General features: G+C 40.8%; 2 protein-coding genes across 5 annotated transcripts; one reads left to right on the top strand and one right to left on the bottom strand.

Annotated features, from left to right (window-relative positions):
* The first annotated feature begins 384 nt into the window (after positions 1-384).
* Positions 385-11,345, top strand: LOC102098481 (F-box only protein 21). 4 transcript variants are annotated; one of them, XM_065056366.1, is made up of 7 exons: positions 385-516; positions 2,781-2,949; positions 4,191-4,280; positions 6,189-6,259; positions 7,034-7,197; positions 9,074-9,184; positions 11,129-11,345. In XM_065056366.1, exons 2-7 carry the CDS (start codon positions 2,825-2,827, stop codon positions 11,222-11,224), a joined length of 657 nt encoding a protein of 218 aa, XP_064912438.1. In that variant the 5' UTR covers positions 385-516; positions 2,781-2,824; the 3' UTR covers positions 11,225-11,345. The 4 variants fall into 4 exon arrangements, with proteins under 4 accessions (XP_064912438.1, XP_064912436.1, XP_064912439.1 ...); XM_065056364.1 differs by having other exon boundaries at positions 2,781-2,952; XM_065056367.1 differs by having other exon boundaries at positions 405-516; positions 2,786-2,949.
* A 511-nt stretch (positions 11,346-11,856) lies between these two features.
* IRAK1BP1 (interleukin 1 receptor associated kinase 1 binding protein 1) lies at positions 11,857-24,292 on the bottom strand. Its single transcript, XM_065056363.1, has 4 exons — positions 23,950-24,292; positions 17,310-17,375; positions 13,192-13,322; positions 11,857-12,180 (listed from the first exon to the last, which is right to left on the bottom strand). Exons 1-4 carry the CDS (start codon positions 24,217-24,219, stop codon positions 11,910-11,912), a joined length of 738 nt encoding a protein of 245 aa, XP_064912435.1. The 5' UTR covers positions 24,220-24,292; the 3' UTR covers positions 11,857-11,909.
* Positions 24,293-24,303: the final 11 nt, after the last annotated feature.

Here is a 24,303-nt window from a genome sequence, read left to right as displayed (position 1 = left end):
GGAACGTGTCCAGGTGGGTTTTGAATGTCTCCAGAGAAGGAGGCTCCACAACCCCCCTGGGCAGCCTGTTCCAGTGTCTGTTACCCTCACTGTGAGGAAGTTTCTTCTCATATTTAAGTGGAACCTCCCGTGTTCCAGTTTGAACCCATTACCCCTTGTCCTATCATTGGTTGTCACCAAGAAGAACCTGGCTCCATCCTCGTGACACCCACCATTACTGCATGCCCTTGTACTGGAAGGCTGCTATAAGGTCTCCCCGGAGCCTTCACCCGGGCGTCGGGCAGAAGAGTTCACCGCTCCGGGTTCACTTCAGGCCTCACAAGATGTCCGCCCGCTCCTCACGGCGCTACCTGCCGCCACGCGCCGCCGGCAGCTCGCGCCGCGCCCCGCCCCGCCCCGCCCCACGCCGCCCCAACCTGGGAGCTCAGCCCCTGGGCGGCCGCGGCGGGGCGGGCCCGGCACCTGCTGCCGCCCGGAGATCCGAAGAGCGGGACCGCCGGGTGAAGCCACCGCCGGGTGAGGGGCTGTCTGCGCCGGCGGTGGGCCGGGAGGGGAGGGAGGGAGGGTTGCGGGATGGCACCGACACCTGCCTACCCCGGCTCCCGGCAGCCGCGGGGGCGAGGGCTGCGGGGCTTGTCCCTCAGAGCCCGCCTCACCTGCCCGCCTCTCGGCTTCGTACCGCTGAGCCCCGGGACTGGGGCAGAACTACCGGCACAGGGGCTGCGGCCAGCCCGAGCGCGGGGCTGCGGGCACAGCTCCATCCCACGTGTCTCCAGGTGCTTCAGAACACACGCAAGAGCATTGTGATTCCGTGGGTTTCCAGCTTTGGCCCAGGCCATCTCTCCGTTCCCTCTGGTGGATCCAGCTGCTCAAAAAGCTGCTTTTAGAAGCAGGAAGAGGACCCGCAGCGGCAGGAGCCATGCGGTGTGAGCGCCGCCAGGGCCTGTCCGGCTCTCCAGCCCAGCCCGTGCGGGTGGCACTTTTGTTAACTGATTACGTGACTCTTCCTCTCCCCTCAAGATGTACATGAGTAAGGAGGTAATTTAGGTGTACAACTACTGATAGTGTCTGAAATTAGGAGATTTTTTTTCTCTGCTGTTGGCTCTAAATCAGGTAATGTATTGTGTCCAGTTCTGGGCCCCTCAGTTCAAGAAGGACAGGGAACTGCTGGAGAGGGTCCAGCGTAGGGTAACGAAGATGATCAAGGGAGTGGAGCATCTCCCTTATGAGGAAAGGCTGAGGGAGCTGGGGCTCGTTAGCTTGGAGGAGACTGAGGGATGACCTCACTCATGTTTAGAAATATGTAAAGGGTGAGTGTCAGGAGGATGGAGCCAGGCTCTTCTTGGTGACAACCAATGATAGGACAAGGGGCAGAGGGTACAAACTGGAACACAGGAGGTTCCACTTAAATTTGAGAAGAAACTTCTTCACAATGAGGGTGCCAGAGCACTGGAACAGGCTGCCCAGGGGGGTTGTGGAGCCTCCTTCTCTGGAGACATTCAAAACCCGCCTGGACACATTCCTGTGTAACCTCATCTAGGTGTTCCTGCTCCAGCAGGAGGATTGGACTAGATGATCTTAAGTGGTCCGTTCCAATCCTTAATATTCTGTGATTCTGTGTAATGCAGAAGTGAAAAATGCCATTTCTGGTAATTGTTTATCACACACACACACACAAGTTTTCATGGGTCTTACAACATTCTTTGGACCTCCTTCAGCATTATTTTGTGATCTCGACTACCTTTGCTAGGCACTTTTCATAAATCTAACTTCCCATGTACATGTGTACTGGATGTATTACACTAACCCAAATTACTACGTAAATGACATAAATTAGACAGCAAGAACTAGAAGTAATTCAGATATGACTGAAACAATTTGCTGTGCTTGCCAGCTGAGCGCTCTGCTAGAGAGTGGTGGCTGTGAAAAGCCGCTACTGGAGACTAAAGAGACAGAATGGAGAGTGGATGGAGGTGACTCTTTGGAGGTTGTAGTGAACCTGTGCACTCTGAGAACGCTTGTGTAAAAGATAAAAAGCTCAGATTTCAGCACATTCTAGTCCTGATTTGAAAAATCCTCACCGATTTAAAAAGAGAGTAAATGTCCTCCTCATCTGAAGGTATCTTAATTTGAAGAGTCGGAAATATTGTAAGGTATTGGTAAGCTGTGGCAGGTGCCTGTGTAATGAATAGAGATGTCACATCCTTTCCTAGTCTAGTGATGAGACTGTAGCACACGTTATCATCTTGGTATGATACTATGCATGCCAGTGATCTGAAAGGAAAACCCCTCAGTTCTGTCAAATGCGCAATAATACCTGCATCTAAATAGATTTTTTCTTGAGGCCATTAATCTGATGTGTCAGATGTTTAATACACTTCATTAGATGATAAAGCAGTGCAATGAATTTTGTTCATGGAGAACAACCTTTTATTTCACGTTGGACAACCATGCAGCTTCCCGGTTCCTGTATTTATTTATTTATGTATTTCCAGATGGTAGAGATGTCGGTATAACTCTTAACGAGGTTTTAATTTTCTTTGTCTTGTGAAGCAGTCTACTTTAGTTTTCTATTATTTTTTATAAGTAGCCTCCAATTTATTTCAGCTTGACCTAATTTAGATGTGCTCTTGATGCAACTGAAATGTGTGTGTACAGATTGTGTTACCTTGTGAACCAGCAAAACAATCTGAAGGAAACTTATAACTACTACACAGCTAGCAGAGCTGACTGCTACATTTTTTGTTTCTTTTTTTATTTTCTTCCTTCCTCTTTTCCAGAGTAGAGAGCAGGGAATATCTTTGGAGAAACCTCCTGTTGGGGAATGCCTCACATCAATGCAGCTGCAGCTCTGCAGATCTGCATGCTCCTGTCTGCGCTTCCTGCACAATATTTCATATCCCAGTGGTACGGGACGGACTCCGCTCAACGCATCCAAATAACAGAAAGGTTGTAAGTCTCTCCTTCCCTACTGTACTTATTTGTAAAAGAGCTCTCTTTCTCATCCCCAGTGACACTTTGTCCTGGAAAGTTGGAGTGTGGGTGGAACACACTACATGAAAACAACATTCAAATCATACCTCAGACATTTTTGTGGCTTAATATGAGTATATTTAGTTGTTTAAAGATGTCCTTCAAAATGTGAATAACAACCTGTTTCCTTCACGTAGAAAATCTGTGTATAATCTGTGTGAGTGCACGACTGTGCCTTAAACTCATTCTGCTTTCGGACATTACAATATATGTTACTATGGGGTATGTGCCTTTAAAAAGCGGAAAATGAAGTGTTTGATTAGTAAGACTATTTCTAACTTTCCATGACCTTTTGACTGTTACTGTTAGAACAGATTTTCTTGCGTAGTGTGATTCAGTACAGAGTCTTAACCAGCAAAAATTAATGCATAGTAAATTACGTCAGGCACGCATAATGATAGAGTTAAGTAGTGCCATTTTGTGTTAATATATGAACTAAGAAGCTATGTATTGACAGTGTCGCACGCATCTATCTCCAAATGTAAAGCAGAGAATAGTTTATCAGGTCCAATATCTGATAGCATTGGTCACTGGCAAATGTTGGTATATTGAAGGTGAAAAATGTAAAGAGAGACTTATATGACTTGTTTTTAACAGTGCAGCCTGTGTAGTGCATTGGTTGTGTGGTTCATCTGTAGAACTCAAATATAGTAAATAATGAGAGCAATAGATTGGCCTGATGAAAAAAAAAAAAACAACTAAATCTAGCTTTGTGCATAAAGACCCAGATTTAAATAATTTTCAGATTTCATGGCATGAGTCAACTACTAACCCTTTAGATTTATGCAAAAATGTTTAAGCTATTTTTTAACAGATTATGTGCCCCATTTTTGAAATGTCTCATGCTTGCTATTCTCAAGCTGAAACTGCAGAATCTGATGCAATTTAGCAATTCCTGTGGTCTGAGTACAGAAAGCAAGTAACCTTGTCACGAAAAATGGCATTTTCCAAAATTTACATAGGGTTTACTGGTACAAGTGACTATTGAACATATATTAATTTGCAGTTTAGATATTAATTTTGAGGAGAAATTGTTCCTGGCAACTGACTTTTTTTCCTATTTGCTACAGAAGCAAAGTTTACATATTAAACAAAAATATATACAAATATTATAGAAGGCTTCTAAAATGACGTGATGATTATTTTTACTACTAAAGGATAATTGCCTCTTGGAGCAGCTTTACAAAATCTCACTTGAGTCTGGATGCGTGGACAGATTGTTTAAAACTGTGGCTGTCAAAGACAAGGTAGGATGTTACATACTGTCTACATGTAAGAATACCTTTCAGATGTGGCCTTTTTTTAACAGGAAGTTATGCTGTAGGGATGAAATGAATAACAAAGGGCAGATGTCTCTTATTCCCTTGTTGACATTGATTTGGAACTTTCTACCGGTTTTAGGAAAACCTTTTGCCTATAGTCTGCACAAACATGCAATCTGAACTCCATGTAAAACTGAATAAAAATCATGGCAGTCATTCTATCCATGTTATCCTCTACTTTAAATTTATGTGGCCATGAAGTCAGGAGAACTAACAATATTAATGATTGTAAGCAGCTACATGATTGTAGGATCAGATCCTACAACATGGGATGGACAATTTATCCTCATATGGTAGTTCAAGAAAATTTGAAATTGAATTAGAAAATGCAGACGGGAAATCTGTGGGTTTAGGAAGAAGGGGAAACTTGATTATTGGACATATGGCAGTGAACTGTTCTACAAAAAGTCGGATTATATCCATTTATATATACGCCATTTTAATTTAAGAAGACTGTTGCTTGCACATGTTTGGGGAGGTTAAAAGGCTTGTTTGTGAGTTTTAATTACTGCACAGTAGAAATAATCCAAAGATTTTACCTTGTCTGGACCTTCAAAGATCCTTTATCACTGATCCATGAACAATAATCAAGGATGTCAAGTTCTCTGAACTGTGGAAGATTCAGAGTTAGTTTTGCCCCCAGGAAAGCCTGGGGGAATGGTATATGGATGGAAACAGAAATTATGCATTTCTTAAGTTCACCATCAATTGCTTTGCAACTTTGTGGAAAGCTCTAGGTGTATCTAAAGATAAAGCCTTCAAAGACGAAATGATCCTTTGGAACTGCTTGTGTCATCTTATGTTATAAAGAACTGGTTATCCTAAAAACATGTTGACATTTAAGACCTTCCAAACCTACTATATTAGCTGCTGTTTTCTATAGTGCAATCTGACAAATCAGGATATTTGCCCATTCCTGTTCCTGTATTTGTCAACCTTAAATTTTCTTACAGATTTGAGCTAAACCAAGAGTTTATAAAAACAGTATTGTTTGCAAAGTTGTGGAACCTGCTCTTACTTTCTTCCAGGCAGGGTGAAGGGTGTAAGACTGAAAGAGGGAAGGTGGTGAACACCATAAAAGAGGAAGGAGACTAGGACAACCTGTAGTTCTTTGGCACCAACAGGTTGCTGACTGGTATGGATGGCAAATGTTAACCCAAATACATTTGTTCACAGCCTACTCCTGTTACATTTCCAGCAGAAGGAATATTTGAAAGCTCCCCCCTACATATCAAATTTGTCATTGTTTCTGTATGCTTTGTCTTTTTCACAATGGCAATTAAAACCATTACCCCTTTATATGATGTCCCTCCCCTAGCCCTTCCCGTTTAAATTCACATGAAATTCAGCCTAGTGCAGAAGGAGAAGTTACATTTACTGCAGCCTTAAGCTGGGACTCATTGCCAGACACCTTGTCCATACCAACGTTAACTAATCTTTAAAGAATTCACAACAGAATTTACAAAAGACACTGAAGAATCACTCTGTACAAGTTCAGAATAATATTTGCTCACCTATAGAAAATAAATGGGTTTCCTCTGATATAAAAATTATGATGCACCTGAAGAGTTACATATCCAAATAAATTAGATTCTTATTCTTCTGTTGGAACAAATTCCTTTATCTTGTGTATTCATTAAAAGCAGTTTTAATGTAAAACTCTCATTCAATTTGAGCTTCAAATCGTGAGGAACTCTGTATCAAAGGCTTTGCAGTATATCTCTATTCAGACAAATGCTTAAGATAGATAGTAACAATCAGAAGGATGACTATGCCAAAACTCAGTTTCTAAAGAACTTGTTTGAATGTTGGATTATTCATTTTGCATTTTAGGAGTTGGTACCATGGAGAAAAGAAAACTAAAATGGGTGACAATGAAGCAGAAACCCATTCTTATTTTGCAGGTATTGGAATCTTTGTAATCCTTTTGGATTTTTTTCTGATATTGTCTTCTCTAAGATCTTCTGTGGGGATTTCTGTACTTGCTTTGTGAATGGTAGTATTTTTTTTTCCCTGCCTCTCTGAGCATTATTGATAATGTTCAGTAAGCAAAACAGAAATCTAAAATCCAAGATCTTTTCACCCTGTGTTGTGTAACAGTACCAATATGATATATTGTTATATATATGTATGTATCTATTTTATTGAATAGATATGAGTGTGCCGGTTTTGTATTGATGTAGGAAGCAGTGGTATAGCTTTCACTTGATTGAGATGAACTGATTCAGATCGGCTTCATGAAAAGAAACAGTTGATCAGTCTGCTCCTGGAAAGAAATTCCACAGAGTCAGACTGAATTGTAGAATTCTGTGACCTGAACTGGAAAAAAACTAACGACAAAATCAGTTGAGCACTATAAAATATTCTATGTAAGGCTTAAGTAATTGTCAACATATACATGTGTTTATCCTTTCCAAACTTCTGTTAAGACCCCTATGTTATATCAAAGGCATACAAATAGAAAAAATACATTCCTTGGTGGATGTTGCTTTGTCAAATATCATAGTAAAAATTTGGGCGGCGTGGAGTGGGGAATAGGGACCAAAGTACCTGTGCCCTTGTTTACTTTGCCTGTTAATCTGTCACTTTTGGTGGAAGTCAGGAGAATGTCTGTTTAAATGTTTAATATACTTGATCAAACACTTATCCTTGCTAAGTCTCTTTCTTTGTTAAACTAGAATCAACTCATGTTCACAGTCCAAAGCCTCAATATATTCAGTTCAGTGTGGGACAGGTAATTGTTCACAAAAGATTTGGCTACTCGGGAGTCATTGTTGGATGGGATGTAAAAGCTAAAGCTCCAGAAGAATGGCTACAACACAACTATCCTCCAGCAAAACAGGTTTGAATATATTAAACTCTATTAATACATACACAGAATGACTCGGCCTAGAAAAAGGTTCAGAAACACTCTTACAGACAGACTTCCTGCTGACCTAATGGAAAATATTTATAGTCCCATAGCACCTGTGCAGCTGAGCGATATCTCTGCTTCTTCTGCACTGTTGTCCCAGTAGAGCTTTGCTTTTGCACCACTGATGCATTAAGCTTCACTGGTCAGGGTTGTACTGGACACATCTCAAATTAAAATCACTCACTTTTAATACACAGTGTTGTATTTAAAGTAGCAGCGTCAACCTATAATGTTTGAATGGATTTCTCTTGGTGTATTACTGAAGTTGACAGGCTGTTAAATCTTACATCTGAACATCCAATGTAGATATAGTTAGTAACATCTTCATTGCACCTAAGAAATGCAAGTAATCCTTTGTGTTTAATCAATTTCAGTTAGAAAGCAATGTTTTTGGCGATCTGGATACTTGGAACGTAAATCTGTTTAGCAGCATGTTTTTGTTAAGAGTTCTTGAAGCTTTTGAAATTCTTTAGCCTAAGTCCTTGTTGTATTTGAGAATCAGATGCTAAATGTTTATTGACAGTGCTGGTCTGGTAATGCAGTGCTGCACATGCTGTGGGGTGACTGCTGACCTGCTGCTTCAGTGGCAGGAAGGCACTAATCATTTAGTTAACTGAAAATGAGAAAAATGAGAAACTCTGCCTGTAGCAGAGAATTCATGTTCAGCTGGGAGCAGACATTCAGTCCTGTTTTGTGTGTTTTGTTCCTTCCCCGCTGTAATTTTATCTACCTGCCACTCATCTTTGACTTCTAGAACACCTGCATCATTGCTTTCTTTTCTTCTCTCCTCTCATTTTCTCCTCTCAGTATTGTTGTCACCAACTGAACACTCATGAATTTCCCATCAGGCGTCCTGATTCTTTTTATGTACCTTATGTTGTTCTGTTCTCCCAGTGACCTTGTGTTCATCTTTATGTTATTAACTTCAGCAGTGATAACAAGTGGTTTAACTGTGTGGCTCTGGGGTTTTTTTAACTTGCCTTCGCCTTTTCACGTTACATGCACCAGCTATGCAAAATGCCTTCTGACCTTTATGAGGCAACTGCTAAGCTTGGTCCTTGTAAATCCTGTTGGAACACGAGCCAGGCTTTCAGCCCAACTTTGATTTGCCTTTCTCTGACTTGCAGTTCTTTACTACATTGTTGAGCAGAGGCCACTGCCTGTCATGTTGATCGATACAAACTGCTTCATAACCTCCATTTATCTATCTGTATTAATCCATCACATTTTTGTGTTTAGACGGTGGGTTACCTTGGGCAGGAATGTTCATGGATAGTAGTAAGCATGGTGGGACCCTGGCCTGTGATTTGTTTTCATAGGCACTGTAAAAATAATAGTAAGCCACACTTTCCCTTTCTTGGCTGCAAGACTTTTATATATACATAGAAGTTGCCTTAGCTCTGTCCAGGATCAGGACCGGGATTGTCAGAGATGATTGATATTATGTTCTGGATTTGTTTCTTTCTCTCTGCTGTTCTCTGTTGCTGCTACTGAAGGAAGAAGGGTGACTAACAAATTGTTATGGAACCTAGTTTCTTGCCAGATCTATGGGATAAAAGGTTAATTAAAATTTTTACTTAAAAAATGTTTCAGATATGCCAATAACTTCACATATTACAGTTTTGATTGCTTTGTATTTAATTTTCCAAACTGACATAGGTAAGATCGTAAAAATGAACTTGCTGTATGTATATATTGAGTAGGTTTAGGTTCTGTAAGCCTAGTGAGAGTTAACTGATTATATAATGTAATCTTCGGTCGTCATCTCCCCTTGAAGCTATTTATTTTCCTTCTATTTTTACAGGATCTAAAAGATACTCCTCACTATCGAATTCTAATTAACAAAGCAAATGGATTTGGCAAATCTACAGCTTATATTCCTGAGGAAGAGATAACCATTATTATGGGATTAGAGGTAGTATTTATCTTTTATTCAGTTGCAACTTGTTTGTTATCCTGTACATTTAAAACTTGGGTGACCTTTGGCTTAATAGATAACGTATATTTTTGCAAAATTAGTGAAAACTAATAGAGAAAGCAGATAAATTACTGCTGTGCTTTCAAGTATGTTTTTGGAAGATGATAAATGACCTATGTACTGCCAGCTTCCAAGTATCCACCTGCCTAGTTCTCTAAGTGTTTTAGCAACTTGTGTTATGTACAGGCTGTTGCAGACATGGACTTTTGTTTTAGGATTTCACTGACCTATCAAAGTTGGAAGAGACATTTAATCTCATTCTACTGGATTTGGCAAAGTATATTGGTTTCTCAATTCCACTCTGAAAAATGTGCATTTCAAACAGCTCCTGCTCAACTGCTGCCCAGACTGAATAATGTCTCCCTTCTTAACTGCAAAACTCTCTGGGAGCCAAAAAATCTGTTTTGTGTATCACAGTTTGGTAACTTTTGATTTCTAGCTTATGCAAGATGCACCTGATTCTTAAACTTGTCGGGGGCTCTGATCCAGAAAGCAGCCTTCAGGCATGCATGCCACATAAAAATGTCTTTTTGTAAGGGATCCAGTGCTATTGTGGGTGCCTTCTTTTAAATTGTGGATAGTGGCAATACCTGTATTTAAAATAACAGCAAGTAGCAGAATGATTCATCTAACAGGAGATGCTTGGATTAGTCAAACAGATGAGATTCAAATTGGCACCTTTTGCGTTTCAGAAGAAACCCCAAAGGAATTGTTTAAGTTAGGCTGGCCTGAAGAGTCTCTGTGGTCTCTCTTGAAACTGTGCCACTGCATGTAAAGGACCTTCCTCAATCCATGGGGCTGAACAGTGTGACACCATTACCTCTTCTCTTTGGCAGAAGCCTTAGCTCCAGTCCTCACTTTTGTTTTAGCTACTGCTTGTAATATAAAATGAGCTAACATACCTGAACTCAGGAGCAAGAGCTATGCTATCCCAGATAAGTGTCCTAAGTATTTAAAACTGGGTTCTGGTCACTCTAACTTATGTGTCTAAAATTGCACCTTTATTATGTCAGTCAGCTGGCTACCTTCAGTTACCTTTATAGTGCATGGGGAGAAACAGATACCTCACTTTAAACATCTACCTTGTGTAAACTGGTCTAGAGGATATCAGATCGCTTGGTTCACCTCTATGATAGGCTGATTCTCCCCACAGATTATTAGGGGAACTGATGGTAATAAGCTCACAAAAACAGATATTTGAAAGTTGTCTAGTTGAGATGATTAATTACAAATGGTGAGTGATGCCTGTACCTCAAGTTCAAAAGGTCTGTGGTTTGCCCTCACTCAGCATTTCCTGCAGCCTAGTAGGCAGCATAATTTCCCGAAGAGTTGAGACTGATGAGAAAATGCTTAGACTTGTCCTAACTCTTTCCCAGTTGACAGTTATAACCCGCTCACTGTAGGCTTTCTGCATCACGACAAGGTATGTAACTTGGATTGCCCTGCAGGGATCTTGCATCTTCAAGCTGGACACTGTGGTACCTAAGGCCTTCTCCTTGGTGTGTGTTCACTGTCTCCCCAACCGCTTCTTTACTGTTCCTGCTGCCTAATTGGATTAGAAAACTGATCCAGCTGAAATAAATAAGAGATTACCAGCTAGAGTTGAGTGGCAACTACTTCAATAAGGAATAGTGCTGAGTTTAAAACACCAATGCTGGTGTAGATCTAGCACATATCTCATGAAATGTGTTCAACACTTATAGAGAACTTGGACAGTTTGAGAAGGCCACTGTTCCGACAACATAAATGAGGTCAAGGTACATGGGAAAATCCCACTAGAAATAGTTAACTGTAGTAAATTTAATGGTTCTTTTAAGTACCATGAGATTGTATTTATTGTTAATTCTGTTGCTTAATCAATTCAAAATATTATTTTCTTAGGTACATCACCCTGATATGAAAGCCTATTTCAGTGGATATGATGGATCAAAATACATTATGCAGCCATGGTTGAAAAAAATCTATCCTCATGACTGAAGTACTTAAGTGTTTGTATATGTAACACACATCCAGATAACGTTTCCTTTTTAAACTTATAAAACAGGGTAAATCTCATGTATATTGTTTCCTATGCCAAAATAAAACATTCCTAAGCATGTTTTCTGTTGAACAATCAATTTCTTTAGAAGCAAACACACTGCATGTTCAGTTTACTGTGACTTGTGAGAGGTATTAATTTTCTTCCAAATTTGGGAGAAAAGGTTTAAATATAGCCAGGCTTCAGCTAGGAGTACCAAACGTTTTGCACATCTTGCCATTTTACGGGGGGCAGAGGAGGAAACTGAACAGTTAAGAACTATACTTTCAGAATTAATCATAACCTTAATTTTAGGAGGTAGAGCTAAATAAAGGCCAACAGGAACTGAAATATTTCTGGGGGCAGCTGTAGTAAGTCAATCTTGCAATATTTTGACTACGCTCTTTACAAAAGCGTGCACTGGGCTTCTTTCAAATGATACAAGCAAAGGAAAAAGTTAATCTACATTTTTGCACCTGAACAGATGTTAAGAAGCCATCTATGTGTCTCAATGCACAACCTGCATTCTTAATGTCCTCTCTTAACTCTACTTTCTACCATAAGAATTAAGTAAAATAAAATAACAAAAAAATTAAGAAAGTGTAAAAAATTTTATTAAGAAAATGTGTAGGATTTAGAGATTTTCTAGAGAATCTTGTTTCTTCTGTTTTCTTTTCCTTTTATCTCAAACACAGCAAACACTCTACAAGAAGCATAAGCAGTAGCATTCTGGATTCTTTCCTGCAGAGTCAGTGAATCTGGGACATTCGACAGATGACTGTCAACGTGGCCTCCCCATTCTTTTGTTTCTTCTTCTCTTATTAATAAGGGTTTTCCCAATGACTGGCCAAACAGTCGACAGACTTCTTGAGCTTTCCTCCGCGTGTTTCCAACAGCAGCAACACATACTTGACGGCTGAGAGGTAGAAAAACCAGCACAATAACAAGCAGGGCCAACTGCTCTACAAGTATTCCTGCCAAGCATTTATTTTTAATGCTTCAGCTTTTGTAACTACACAGATGTAACGCACATCACCTTCCCCTGGGTTCTGGGTGATTATTTAGGAGGTTTGAGGAGGGAGTGTGCGGTGGAAATGTCAGCATCTTCACCAACTACCATCAAGCCTTTTCACACTGCAGACGTCCATGGTGTGTGGTGCAGAGCAAGAGTTCAAGCCTTGCCCCAGGCACTTGGGTGGCCCAGCTGTAAGGCGCACTAGCACCTATTTAACCTCACTGGCCTGATGTCCAGGCTCCTGCCTGGTACATACCTTTGAAATACACTTCTGACATCTCCAGAACCATTACCAGAACCATTATCTTGCTTCTTGGACGAGGCATAATTATTTAAAAGAGGGAAAACACCAACCAAGAATAAACTTCCCTCTGCCCCCCCAATGTCAGTGGGAGAAACAGGACTTTGAATAGTTAATGTCAAAAATATTAAGACCATGAGCTTCAAAGTAGCATATTTCGATGCTGAGCAAGCACCGTATGTGGTTCTTTTCAGATCACGTCAGCAGCTAAGAGTAATGGGAATTGGCAAAGTTGCTTAGAATTATCAACATCTGGTAACACACTTGCACCTTCATGAATAAATACAAATTAAATCTACGTGCTGATGTAACCAAAGTCAAATTTTGTTGACCTAATATTCACAACAGATTATACTTCCAATGGAAATTAGTGGGAAAATATTTTTTATTACATTCTGCACAGGGACACCGTAGAAAGAACAAACTGTATCCTCTAGACTGAAGAATACTAATTTATAAGTCATATTTAAAAATAAATACTGAAACATCTGAACATAAATTTTAATAGGTATGAAGGAAACTATTTGCTCCCATTGCAAACAGTATAAATTATGTATTCATATTAACTGTTATCTGAGGCTGTAAAATTCGTGGCATGAGAGAGAACTTACCGAAGGCTGTCTACAGCTTCTGGTGTATGGTAGAAATGAGGTGGACTGATGGTAACAGAAGTTCCTAGCTTTTCAATGAGTAGATTGCAAACATTCTGCATTTTTCCAAAATCACTGAATATAATACAGACCTGGGAGTGAACACAGACATCATAGAAATAATTTCTTAAAAATTTTTCTGATATGATTCAACACTTGTATTTAAATCAGTATAAAGCCAGATATGTACAAACTAACTAAATGTACTAGTCCTGTATGTAACTCCCAACATTTTTTTACTTGGAACATTTTAATATAGCCCCAGAGACTACCATGAGGTTTGCAACAGAAAGAAGTTCATAAAATGGTTTAAAACTGAGGATTAAGAAATACTCTTTTGCGAGGAAGTACAACATTCTTGGTATGCAGACAATGTGAAGAATGAATGTGCTCTTTGGGACACATGACGATGCATCCTGGTTCTTCCCTTTTTAGGTCACTAGACATTAATTATGCAGAAGCCCAAGCAAAATGATGTGGAAAACGTTGTGCAGGAAGGAAAATGACATTTTAATTCCAAGCATTAGGTTGAAGAATCCTGAACTGTGAGATTAAACTAGGCCTAGCCCAGTCTAGCTTTCAGTAGGCTCAAAACCCTGTGTTGGTTGAACAGACCCCAATGTCTACAGAGAACTGGGCACCTCAGACTTGGATTAAAAACAATTTAAATATCTAGCTGTGTGTGGCGTTGACAATAAGAAGCATTAAATATTGTTGCATCAGGAATTCAGTTGCTTTCCCAAGTGCTATAAAACAGATATTACCATCAGCCCCGGATCCAGAGCCTTCCACATGGGGAAGTGCCGGCCAGGCGGCCACTTTCCAGGCAGGAGCCGGCCTTTTTCTGCGGCAAAGCACAGATGCCAGGAGTGAAATGATGCTGAGCTACTACAGCATTCAGGAATCAGAAATCCTGGGTCCCAAACACTTTTTTAGAAGTGCTAAACTGTCATCTTCACTTCCCAGTACAGTGCTCTCACCACCAAGTCAGGCTCACCTTCTCTCTGATCCCTGACCCTTTCCCTTTGCACAATGATACAGCTTCAACAGGAGGGGAAGAAAAACACTGTGGTAAAGAAAATTCCACTGCCAACCCCTGTGACATCCAGTCACCCCTGTGACTGGTGCAGTCCATGCAGCAATCTATCCCAGGGAAGGTATATGGTACAGAAATCCAAGCTATGGCACAGCAGCTGCACTGCAGCAGCTTCTTGTGTGCATACCACAGCTTTACCTCAACAAAAATGAGATAATTCAAGAAAGGTGAATTTCTCAGTGAGAGAGGAGTGCGCTACTTCATACAGGGTAAGGTAAAGAATGGATGTTGACAACTATCACAAAGTAATTAATGCACACGTCTTGTTAACCTTGGTAGCCTCTCAATGCAGTATATGTACCTCATCCTGGCTTGAATCCTTGCACTGGCTCTGTAACTTTTCACACAAGTGAGCCAAAGCTGGGCTTAGGGCCTTAAAAACTGACCAAAATGGAGCAGCGGGGCAATTCCATCTTCTACATGGGCAAAAGGTCACTCCTGTTGTGCAAAACTGCACCAGTTTTGCATTTTCATCTCAGCTGCATGCCCTTTATCTGTACCTTGGGGGCTGGCTCACTTTCTGGAAGGTGCAACACCAATTTGAAAAAAGTCTGAAGATGAGACTAAACCTAGATTTCTTTCTTCTGTGGGAGTTCCTGCCATAGACAAAAAGCGTACATCCATCATCTTGTGCTGTTTTGCCAGAAAACTGTCGTTGTTGTATTTTGCGGGGAGTTGAAAGTCTCACTCTGAGGACTGTCATAATCTTTTCCAGATTGCTATCAGTGTTTACAAGATTAGTTCCGTCAAGGAGATGAAACAAAAGAATGATGAAATAGAAGAACTGTGGGTCTTAAGCTGCTCAGGTTGGGGCAGTTCTGGGCACGCAGGAAGATTATTGTTAAAAAATAAGCACATAGTCAGGTACCCTCACAGGCAGAAAGTAACTGAGCAATAGCGTGCATTTTGTTGGGTTTTTTCCCCCTAAAAATCACAGTCTTCATTTAGAGCTAGATGAAATAAATTCCACTTACATTCACAGAAGATACCTGAGCATGGGGGTTGGACTGGATGCTCTTTAAAGGTCCCTGCCAACCCACACCATTCTAAGATTCTATTATTAAAATACAAAGCAGTGTTTCATTTTTTTTTTCAGTAAAATTATGATTAAGTTTTAAAAGGGTGAAAAAGTAATAAGAGGGTATGCAAAACCATTATGGGCATCCTAAGGTTTGGGTAAGGCTGTAAAGGACAAGAAGCTATGGTTTGTAAGGAGGCAAGTATATTAAGAAATGCACAAAACCGACATAATCTTCAACCCATGAGATCGTCATGCAATAAATGAACTATTGTGATTAAGATATTGTAGAGCTTTGTGACTTACGCAATTTCATTCTTCTGCATATTTTCCTTTGTTATAGCATGAATTCAAATTTATCTCCTTAGAGTTGAAAGCGTATCTTGAATGCTTAATTATACTTTAAAATAGCTATTTGTCTGGGAATTTCTTCAATCTTCTAAAAACCCTACCATACTGCTACTTAAGTGTAGAAGGCAGCCAAAACAGCAGTACTATGGCTGGATTTTTCAAGTGCTAACACCCAGGTCTTAGGCAGCCACACAACTTCCGAACAGCAATTACAGCTGGTCCAAGCTGCCTACAAATGAACACTAAATCCATGTAATTTGCTTTCCACATAAAATCTTTGCTGTGTAAAAATTAATAGCAGAAAGGAGATGGCTGGTTAGGTTACCACTTAAGACTGAATTTGTAAGCTTAAGCTTGTCTGTAGCCTAAATAATAATTCAATATAGTTTTATTAATTTTTAAGTATAGCTTATCTAAAAACATGGTGATTTAAGCACCCATGATAGTTGGTGTCTGCTTTGTGAAGTTAAAGTAATTCAGAACATGACAGTAATGCATACCATTTAAGTATCTAAAGACTCACTCTAAAATCCAAATTTTGTTTTCCAAATTCTCTATTATTTCTGTATTTATTGCTGTAATTTAGATGAGAATATGCCTTAAAGCAAACTAAAGAGACTGAACTCTGTTTTAGAGGATTGTAAACAACAGCTCTATAAAACAGCTATCATTTCATTACAGGCTTCCAGGTTTACTTAATAAGAATCTGTAAATTTGCTGGGTAGTGATCGAAGTTTGATGCTCTAAAAAGATCCATTGACTGAAAACACATAATTTCCCTCAGTGAATGTTTGCAGCACAGCATTTATTTCTTACTGTGGCATGAACATACGAAAATATACTCCCCTGAGCTGCTTCTGAAGTAAATGGGATTATTCCCGTGATATTTAGCTTTCACACAGCACGTTTTACCTACAGAATTCCAAGTCAATTACCTAGGAAACAATTAGTTTTGCTTTACTTGCAGCAAGCTGATGGCAAAGTCGTGCAGAATAAACCAAAGTCCAGGTGCTGTTCAACTGTGGCTTAAGCAGATCTAGATTAGGGCTGCCACACCACTGTTGTCCCCCATCCACTCTTGTCCTCTGCCTTGCATTGCCTCCAGTTCAGGGAGCTAAAATAATGGAAAAAAAATAAAAGCTAATCTGAAAAAAGTAAAAGCTATTAACTGCAGCAGCTTTCTGAGCTGACCTGTCACCCGATCACCCAAGTACATCTCCTTGCAAGAAGCAGAGGGCAGGAAGGGCTGGGGGTGAAGGAGAGTGCAGAATCAGGGGGTTGCTGACACTGCCACGGAGCGACAACCTTCGAGCCTCAGAACCAAATATTCCCTTCTGTAGCACTGTATAATATTTAAAAAGCACACAGTCATCTGGGAAGAAAACAATTATTTCTATATTACAGAAAACAAGTCCTGCACACAACAGAAGACTCCAACTGAACTCTGATTTAAACTGCAGCCTTGGAATAGTTTCTTTAGACAATGCTGCTGTTACTGTACAGAACATCCGCTCCTCAGGAAGGGGAAAGACAGTCTGCAAATTGTCATTGGTCTTTGCTAAATTTCTTATTCTTTTTTGTTAATTATAATTTTTGGTTAGGTTGAATACGTACCTCTGCTTCCATTTGGTAAATATTTTCTACTCTACTAAAATCCTCTGTTACCGTCATATTTTCTTCCTAAAACAAAGTACAAGAATATAATCTTAAAAGACAGAAATTAAGCATCCGTTGGAAATGTATATACATTGTGTCCTGCAAAAGTTGAACTGTTTGGCTTATTACTTATGACTTAGCAACAGAAATTTGGAATTTTCCATGCAGATCTCTTGCATTAAAAACTAGCTGGATGTTAAAGACTGCTTGACCTTAAGGTAAATTATACAGTAGCTCTAGAATGTAATTTTGCTGCTATTCACTTGAAGAGAACAATTACATCTTAAAAGTGACTGCTAGCTAGAAGCTGTATGTATCAGTGTGTAACTGTAAATTCACCTGGTTCAAAAACTGGAAGCTTTAATATTTTTCAGAAAGTTAGTATGTGAAAAGTGCTTTTCAGGCCCTTATTTTAAGATATTTTAACAGTAGCAGCTTGTAGCAAGGTGATCTGAACAATGACTGAGCAGAATCTTACGCCGGCAGAATCGCAACCCTTACGAGAGGCTAATGCCACCACTGACACTTGTGCATTAACAGCAGCTACATTACTCAACATAATGGCTGCACTGAGCACTAGCAAATCCTGTAAGACTTGTAAATAAGATACTGATCTAACTAAGATACAAAATAACTCCACTTACATCTGAATATTTGATCAGCTTGCTAGTGGTCTATCAATCACATTTCTTTCACCCACCTCCCTCATAAGTGAATACTTTGGATGAACAATTTATCGTAAAATTACTACAACACAAGAAAAAGCACTGTTTACAATTTAATTGTATATACAACTTTGCAGTTAATACCCAGAAACCATAACAAAGCAGATACTAAGCCTTCCAATTATGGAAAAAGTTTTACTTATTAAATTTATTTGTATAACAAAATAATATTTGCTTTCAGTGTTGACACATATCAAAACATGCTTTGTGTTAGAATATTTCCTATGGAGGTTAAATTCTTCAAGTTTGTCAAGTAGTGTACATGCATAAGTTTATATAAATGATATTAATCATGAGAAGCATTTTCCTTCTAAAAATATCATAAAGAAAATCAGATCCATAATTACCATTGCACAGCAGCCTCCAAGAAACAAATTCTGAAATTTCAATGTTATGATTGATTTGCAGTGCTCATTAAAAAGCACAATGGTCCTATTTTGCATAATCTCTTCTAGTAAGGGCAAGGACCAGGACTGGTTAGTCCCTAAAAAACATATTTGCCCTTTTGCAGTCCCAGGTTTGAGGCCCTTTGGCAGTGTGGCTGGCTCTGGTTTGATAAAGAGTGCTCACATCAGTCCAGCACCAACAACTCATTTAATTTACAAAATGAAGCAAATCTTACTGGCTATGATGGAATCCAATTACAATTGACAAGGAAGATTTTTTTTCTAGAACCTTTACAGATCTTGTAGAAATAACCACAAGGAAAATCTTTCTTCTACAACTCATGCTTTATGGAAACAGCTATCTAAAACTTCAGGGTAAACACAGAAAAAGTGCAGTTGTTTTTCCCTTGGTCCTGCTCCTTAAGCCTTTTTTAAAAAGTTCTATTTCCTGCGGAACGGATTAAAGTCTTCTAATTTGGTTTTGCCCTCTGCAAGGTTCCTGTGTATTTAAGGACAGTGCCATCCTGTGGCTCCAGGCACTATTGCAACATCAGTGCAATCTGCGTGAAAGATCATTTTGTGCCATCTATTACAAAATTTCCCTCAGAGCTTATTTTTATCCCACTAGATTTAACAGTAGCTGTATGTGTTATTGAAGATAAATGGATGAAATAATTGCTCAAGTCATAACAAAGTGGCCTCCTGTGATACATCTTCTGTTAGATACGTTGTTCCTATCTGAGAGTGTGTTTGGACAAAGATATGGAAAAGACAGGTAGGTGATGATAGAATTTTAAATTGGAATCAGGACCTCGACTACATCAAAAAGCAAAGGGCTTTTTTCCTGCTGCTTATGTCTTCTGTTCATATTTTGGCTGAGGAACTATCCATTTGATGGCAATATCCACAGGAAAAAGTGTTTTCACTGTGACTTAGGGAAAGCTACACCGGTGATGTGTCAGGTATTCTGGACTTCAAGAATAATTTCTCCATTTTCTAAATCTGTGGGCCAAGAATCACAGAAGAAAAATCAAATTAATATAATTGTTATGTGATAACTCAGTTACCCCAGAAGCTATTGAACAATTCTTAACATAATTGCACTTGCATTCTACCTATATAGCCCATTTTTTGAGCCAGCAGTGACATAACCCATCACTGTTGCAGGTGCTGTAAATAGAAGGAGCAGGTCTAGAATTGTGCTTTCCCTTATATTTTCTTTCTTTTCAACAGGAAAAAAAATCCTACACACTCTCTTCCTCCTATCTATTGGCTACCTCTGAACAATTTCTTCTTCACAGGACCACCCTCATGACACCATCACTGTCTACAGGATCACTGTCTTCCTTCTCCCAGAAGAGAACAGGGAAAAAAACTAAAGAGATAATCAGCAAAAGTACGCTCCAAGGAGACAGCTATATAACAATATAGTAGGAGAAAAGCTTACCTGCCACCAAAGTTACATGTTCTGCTTCTGGTTACTGCTTTAACAAACCCATGAGACTGTTTTATGAAACACAAGACCAGTCTCAGTATGGGAAAATGTTTATGGTTTGGAAATGTATGCCAATGCACCATTGTGGTAAGCTACGCTGGAGGCACCTGGAAATGTCTTTTAAAATTTACTTGTACATTTGCACTGGTATATCTAATATAACTTGACATTATGAAAAATATTTAAACAATCAAAAGTTAGCTTCTTCCACCTAAGCATAGCATTTTTGTTCTTAATACTAAAGAAACTGGCAGTGAGAGTCTTGGTGTGTGCTTGTATCTCCTAGTAGTCCGATCGCCCTAGTGTCCCCGGAGAGTTAAGGACAATAAGCACCTACGGTCAGCACTTACTCCAGCTGGGCATCGGGTACCTGTGCTCCAGCCTCTTGTCCCCTCGCTCTGTCTGTTCTGCTTGGCATTAGATGGACAGAACAACAACTTAAAAATCTGCAGTGAAGAAGTTTCTGCTGCTTTATGTCCATTAAAAAAATAACAGAAGTAAATATAACAGTTACTTTAAGAAAGGTAAAAATCAGACTTGTACTCAGCAAATGTAAGGATACTTGGATACTTTGGAGATACTTCTTAAAATATGCACTATTCTAAAAGTCTAAAAAAGGTGATGTCTTATGAAGGTTTCTACATTTCTTATTCAAGGATATAAGGAAATTGGAAGATTTTGTACCTGACTGAGCAAAACTTCTAAGCTGGTGGTTTGTGTATTTGTTTGTTTGTCTGTTTGTTTTGTTTTATTTCCACTGACTGGAAGGATGTGTATCCATAACTGTGACTCCTAAATAACAGACTGAAAATATGGAGAGTATCGGACATATATCCAAGGATATATCCCAGTACAGACAAACTCTTACGTCAGAGTCCACTGGATATAGTTTGTGAGCTGGGTTGTTTGTTTTGTTAAATAACACTCAGACTGGTACAATAAAAATTATCACTGTTATTTTTAAACAAGATGGCCAATGGCAATCGTTAGAGAGAGTGGTTAAAGAAAACAAGTGTCATCTCTACACCACTACCCAAATAAATCATAGGTGGTAAATATAAAATCAGTTTGCTTCTGCAGAAGGAGAAAAAAAACATTACTTTTGAGCAGCTGGGCTGAATAAGAGAGATTGGTTTCCCAACTGATTTTACTTTCCCTGCAGCCTTCAAAGCAGATTCTGTGCTCTGAAGTGCTGCATATACTTACAGCACTCTATAAATAAATGCTACTATGTGCATCTATTTCTGATCAAAATCCTGTGTAAATATATATGGAAATTAGGTGCTGCCCCCAGGCATCCTGACAAGCTGCTAATGCAAGCTCCTGCTGCTGCAAAGGTTATGCACTTCTGATCTCACAGACTTCCTACAGCAGCAGCGACAACGGTTAAGGAAATTGTTCTATGGATTAATTAAAAATAAATACATGGAATAGCCAGCTGATTTATAAAAAGGCCCTAGATAAGCTTGCAACAACTAGAACCATATGGAGATTATGAAGAGATATTAATTTTACAGTGGTCCAGAATGGCATTAGCTACAAGTGATGTTAGCAAGTGCAGTTAAGAACAAATTGCCAGCAGTGAGAGTTGTTAGTAGAAAAGCTACAAGGCAAATAAAAGCTCCAGCAGAGGAGTGATTTAAAATTGGATGAACAAAGTACTAAAAATTATACCTTGGGGAACTGCTCTGAAAAAAACCCAAACCAAACCAACAAACTTCATGTTGTTTTTCTCAGAGTTCCCTAGAGCTAACACTTTGCTAATGCTGAGAAACCCACAAGTTAAGTAGCATTTTACAGTCCCTCAAGTAAGCAGGAAGAACTAACATTTCCATTCCCCAGCACACGGCATCTCTGAAACAGCAAACGATTACTGTGAAATGATTATAATAAGACACTGAATGCTCTCACGTAAAAATGGTCCACTCTCCACCAGTGCTCACTTGCTTCCATTACATTTCTGAATCTGACTGCACATACGCAAATGTAAGAATTTGTTTGTCGGTAATATTTCATTTTGCAATTTCTTTTTTCTAGCCTGCAGCAGCACACACAGCCTCTAAAGCACGCTCACTTATTTAACATTGTGCCTACTCCTTTTTTGTGTGCCATCCTCCATGTGCGAATGCTCTGTGTTACCCTCATTCGCTCAGGCTCATGTCAAAACTGGGAGGCAGTTATTTGGATTCACTGTAGGGTAAATATGTGCAACTCTCTTTTCTAATCTATCCACGCTACAAAGAGCTATTTATTTGCAGCCAAGAAGAAAGTATCCCATGATCTGATAGCCCACCACAGTGGTGAGTGGAAAGCTTATAGTTTTCTCTACCAATAAAAACGAACCCACGACAAGTTGCTGTGTCTTCTCCCGTTCCTCCTGAAATCCACCAGACTTTAAACTCCTGTTAACTCAATAGAAACTGAAGGCATCCAGCCGGTAAGCCCACACAAAAACGCACTGTTTCTGACTGAACAAGTCACTCTGATGGCAATGGAGTTGTGCTCCCCACGACAGACACACACCCAGACATGCGTTTGGGAAAAACACTGGGAGCAGGATCATGGACCTAGCCCATGGCAGCCTCCATGACTCCTTGCCATCTAGTCCCATGGCTGCAACACAAGCTTTTCCTAAATCAGGGTTAAGGAGTCTTTTCTTATTGCCGCCTTTATTCCTGAACAAATGCTTTATTTGGCTACTAGAGACAGCATCACTGAGTTTTAAAAGGAAACAGTAACTCTTCTTTTCTTGGGGGGGGGGAAGCTGGAGTCAGCATTTCAAACACATCCAGCATTGGAGATGTGAGCATACTGTTTCACTGTAAGCACATCACTATTTAGGCCAAGTAACTTACTCTCTTAAGTTGCATTTACAAATACCGAATTCTATTGTAACGTCATGCAACATCATGAAAACCTTCCGCAATTCTTTCTTTTTGAATTCCACATTGAATAATTTGGTGTTGATAGCAAACTCCGTCATTTCTCTTTTCCCCTGCTCATTTGTGAATATGCTAAAAAGGCACAAATTTCCTGGGGAACTTCAATAGTAAGCAGCTTTCAAAAGCAACCACTTATTCCATCAAAGATTGGCTTTGTTATGCTTTAAAAACAGTCCTGGGTGTGGAACTTGTCCAAACCTGTTTTATAAGATCCAAAAACATCAGCACCACCATTGCCAAGGACAAATATCACCCATACAGAGCATTTACAGTGCAGACAAAGCTTTAAAAGCAAGACTATGATTTCTTCTCATAAAATGACTTCCTGAGGCCAGAACACTTATTCAGGTAAAGGAACCTTCTGAGTCTACAAGGGGCTCCTGTCACTTCAGCTATCTGGATCACGTCTGACGTTTTCTCATACCTCTTTACTGAATTGGAACGAGAAAAATAAAGGAAAAAGCTCTGTAGGTGTTTGTCGCTAAGCTACGGTAAACACATAGTTATACTGACACCTGCACACATTAACAGGCTACATTACATTGCTGTGTCCCCCTTTATCAGTTTCCTCCACACGCACACGAGTCTGCTGCATTACACGAACAGATCAACAGTCGAAACAGGATGGTTTCCACGTACAAAACAAACGACCCGGCGGAGAGCCCGAGCAGAGGCATTACACCTTTCCTGCCGTGGCTGGCAAAGCTGCACCTCCCAAAGGCACACAGGCTTTCATAGCGGCGCCCCGGCGGCCGGTGCCTTCCCGAGAGCCGCAGACGCCGCTCCCCGCTCCCGCTCCGCTGCCAGCCGGCTGGGCCGGGGCCCCCAGCGGGCGCCTTGCCCTTGGGGGCTGCCCCAGTCCGGCCGCCGCTGCTCTCGCCGCCGGCTGGAAGGCGCTTTACCGCGCCGGCTGCCGAGCGGGGTCGGGGAGGCCCCGGGAGGTGCCGGTTGGACCCCGCGGCTGAGCGGCCCTTGGGAGCCCAGCGCCGCCGAGGAACTCGCGTTCCGCCCCGGCGCTGCGGGAGGCGGAGGCCGGGTGACGGCTCTCACCGGGACGCCGCGCTGGCGGGCGCTCTGGGCGATGTACTCCAGCCGTCGGGCCACGCTGCTCCGCGCCGCCCCGGCCGCGTCCTTCCGGCTGCTCAGCCGTAGCGACACCCGCGCCCGGTCCGGGCTGGCGCTCAGCTCCGCGCTGCCGCTTACATGCACCTCCCGCCCTGGGGGACCGCCGCGCCCTGCCGGGACTGGGGCCGGGGTCAGGGCCCGGGCCGGGGTGAGCTCGGCGAAGACGCGGGCGGGGGGCGGCGCGGACAGCGCCATGGCGGCGGGGGCCCTCACGGCACCATGGCAACCAACGCCAGCGCCCGCTGCACCCTGGGAGGCGCCCACGTGACACCGCTCCTT

Source organism: Columba livia, chromosome 3, assembly GCF_036013475.1.
Source record: "Columba livia isolate bColLiv1 breed racing homer chromosome 3, bColLiv1.pat.W.v2, whole genome shotgun sequence".
In the NCBI taxonomy this organism is placed as follows: Eukaryota; Metazoa; Chordata; class Aves; order Columbiformes; family Columbidae; genus Columba; species Columba livia.
Note: the sequence above shows the minus strand (reverse complement) of the source record. Positions and strands in the feature narration are given on the sequence as shown.

Excerpts from the sequence above, each read along its gene's own strand:
- IRAK1BP1 (XM_065056363.1), bottom strand. The coding sequence starts at position 24,219 with ATGGCGCTGTCCGCGCCGCCCCCCGCCCGCGTCTTCGCCGAGCTCACC. Across the intron at positions 17,376-23,949 it reads CCCGCCAGCGCGGCGTCCCG|GAAGAAAATATGACGGTAAC; the intron begins GTGAGAGCCGTC and ends ACTTTGTTTTAG. Across the intron at positions 13,323-17,309 it reads TTTACCAAATGGAAGCAGAG|GTCTGTATTATATTCAGTGA; the intron begins GTACGTATTCAA and ends GTTCACTCCCAG.
- LOC102098481 (XM_065056364.1), top strand. The coding sequence starts at position 2,825 with ATGCCTCACATCAATGCAGCTGCAGCTCTGCAGATCTGCATGCTCCTG. Across the intron at positions 2,953-4,190 it reads ATCCAAATAACAGAAAGGTT|GATAATTGCCTCTTGGAGCA; the intron begins GTAAGTCTCTCC and ends TTACTACTAAAG. Across the intron at positions 9,185-11,128 it reads CCATTATTATGGGATTAGAG|GTACATCACCCTGATATGAA; the intron begins GTAGTATTTATC and ends TTATTTTCTTAG.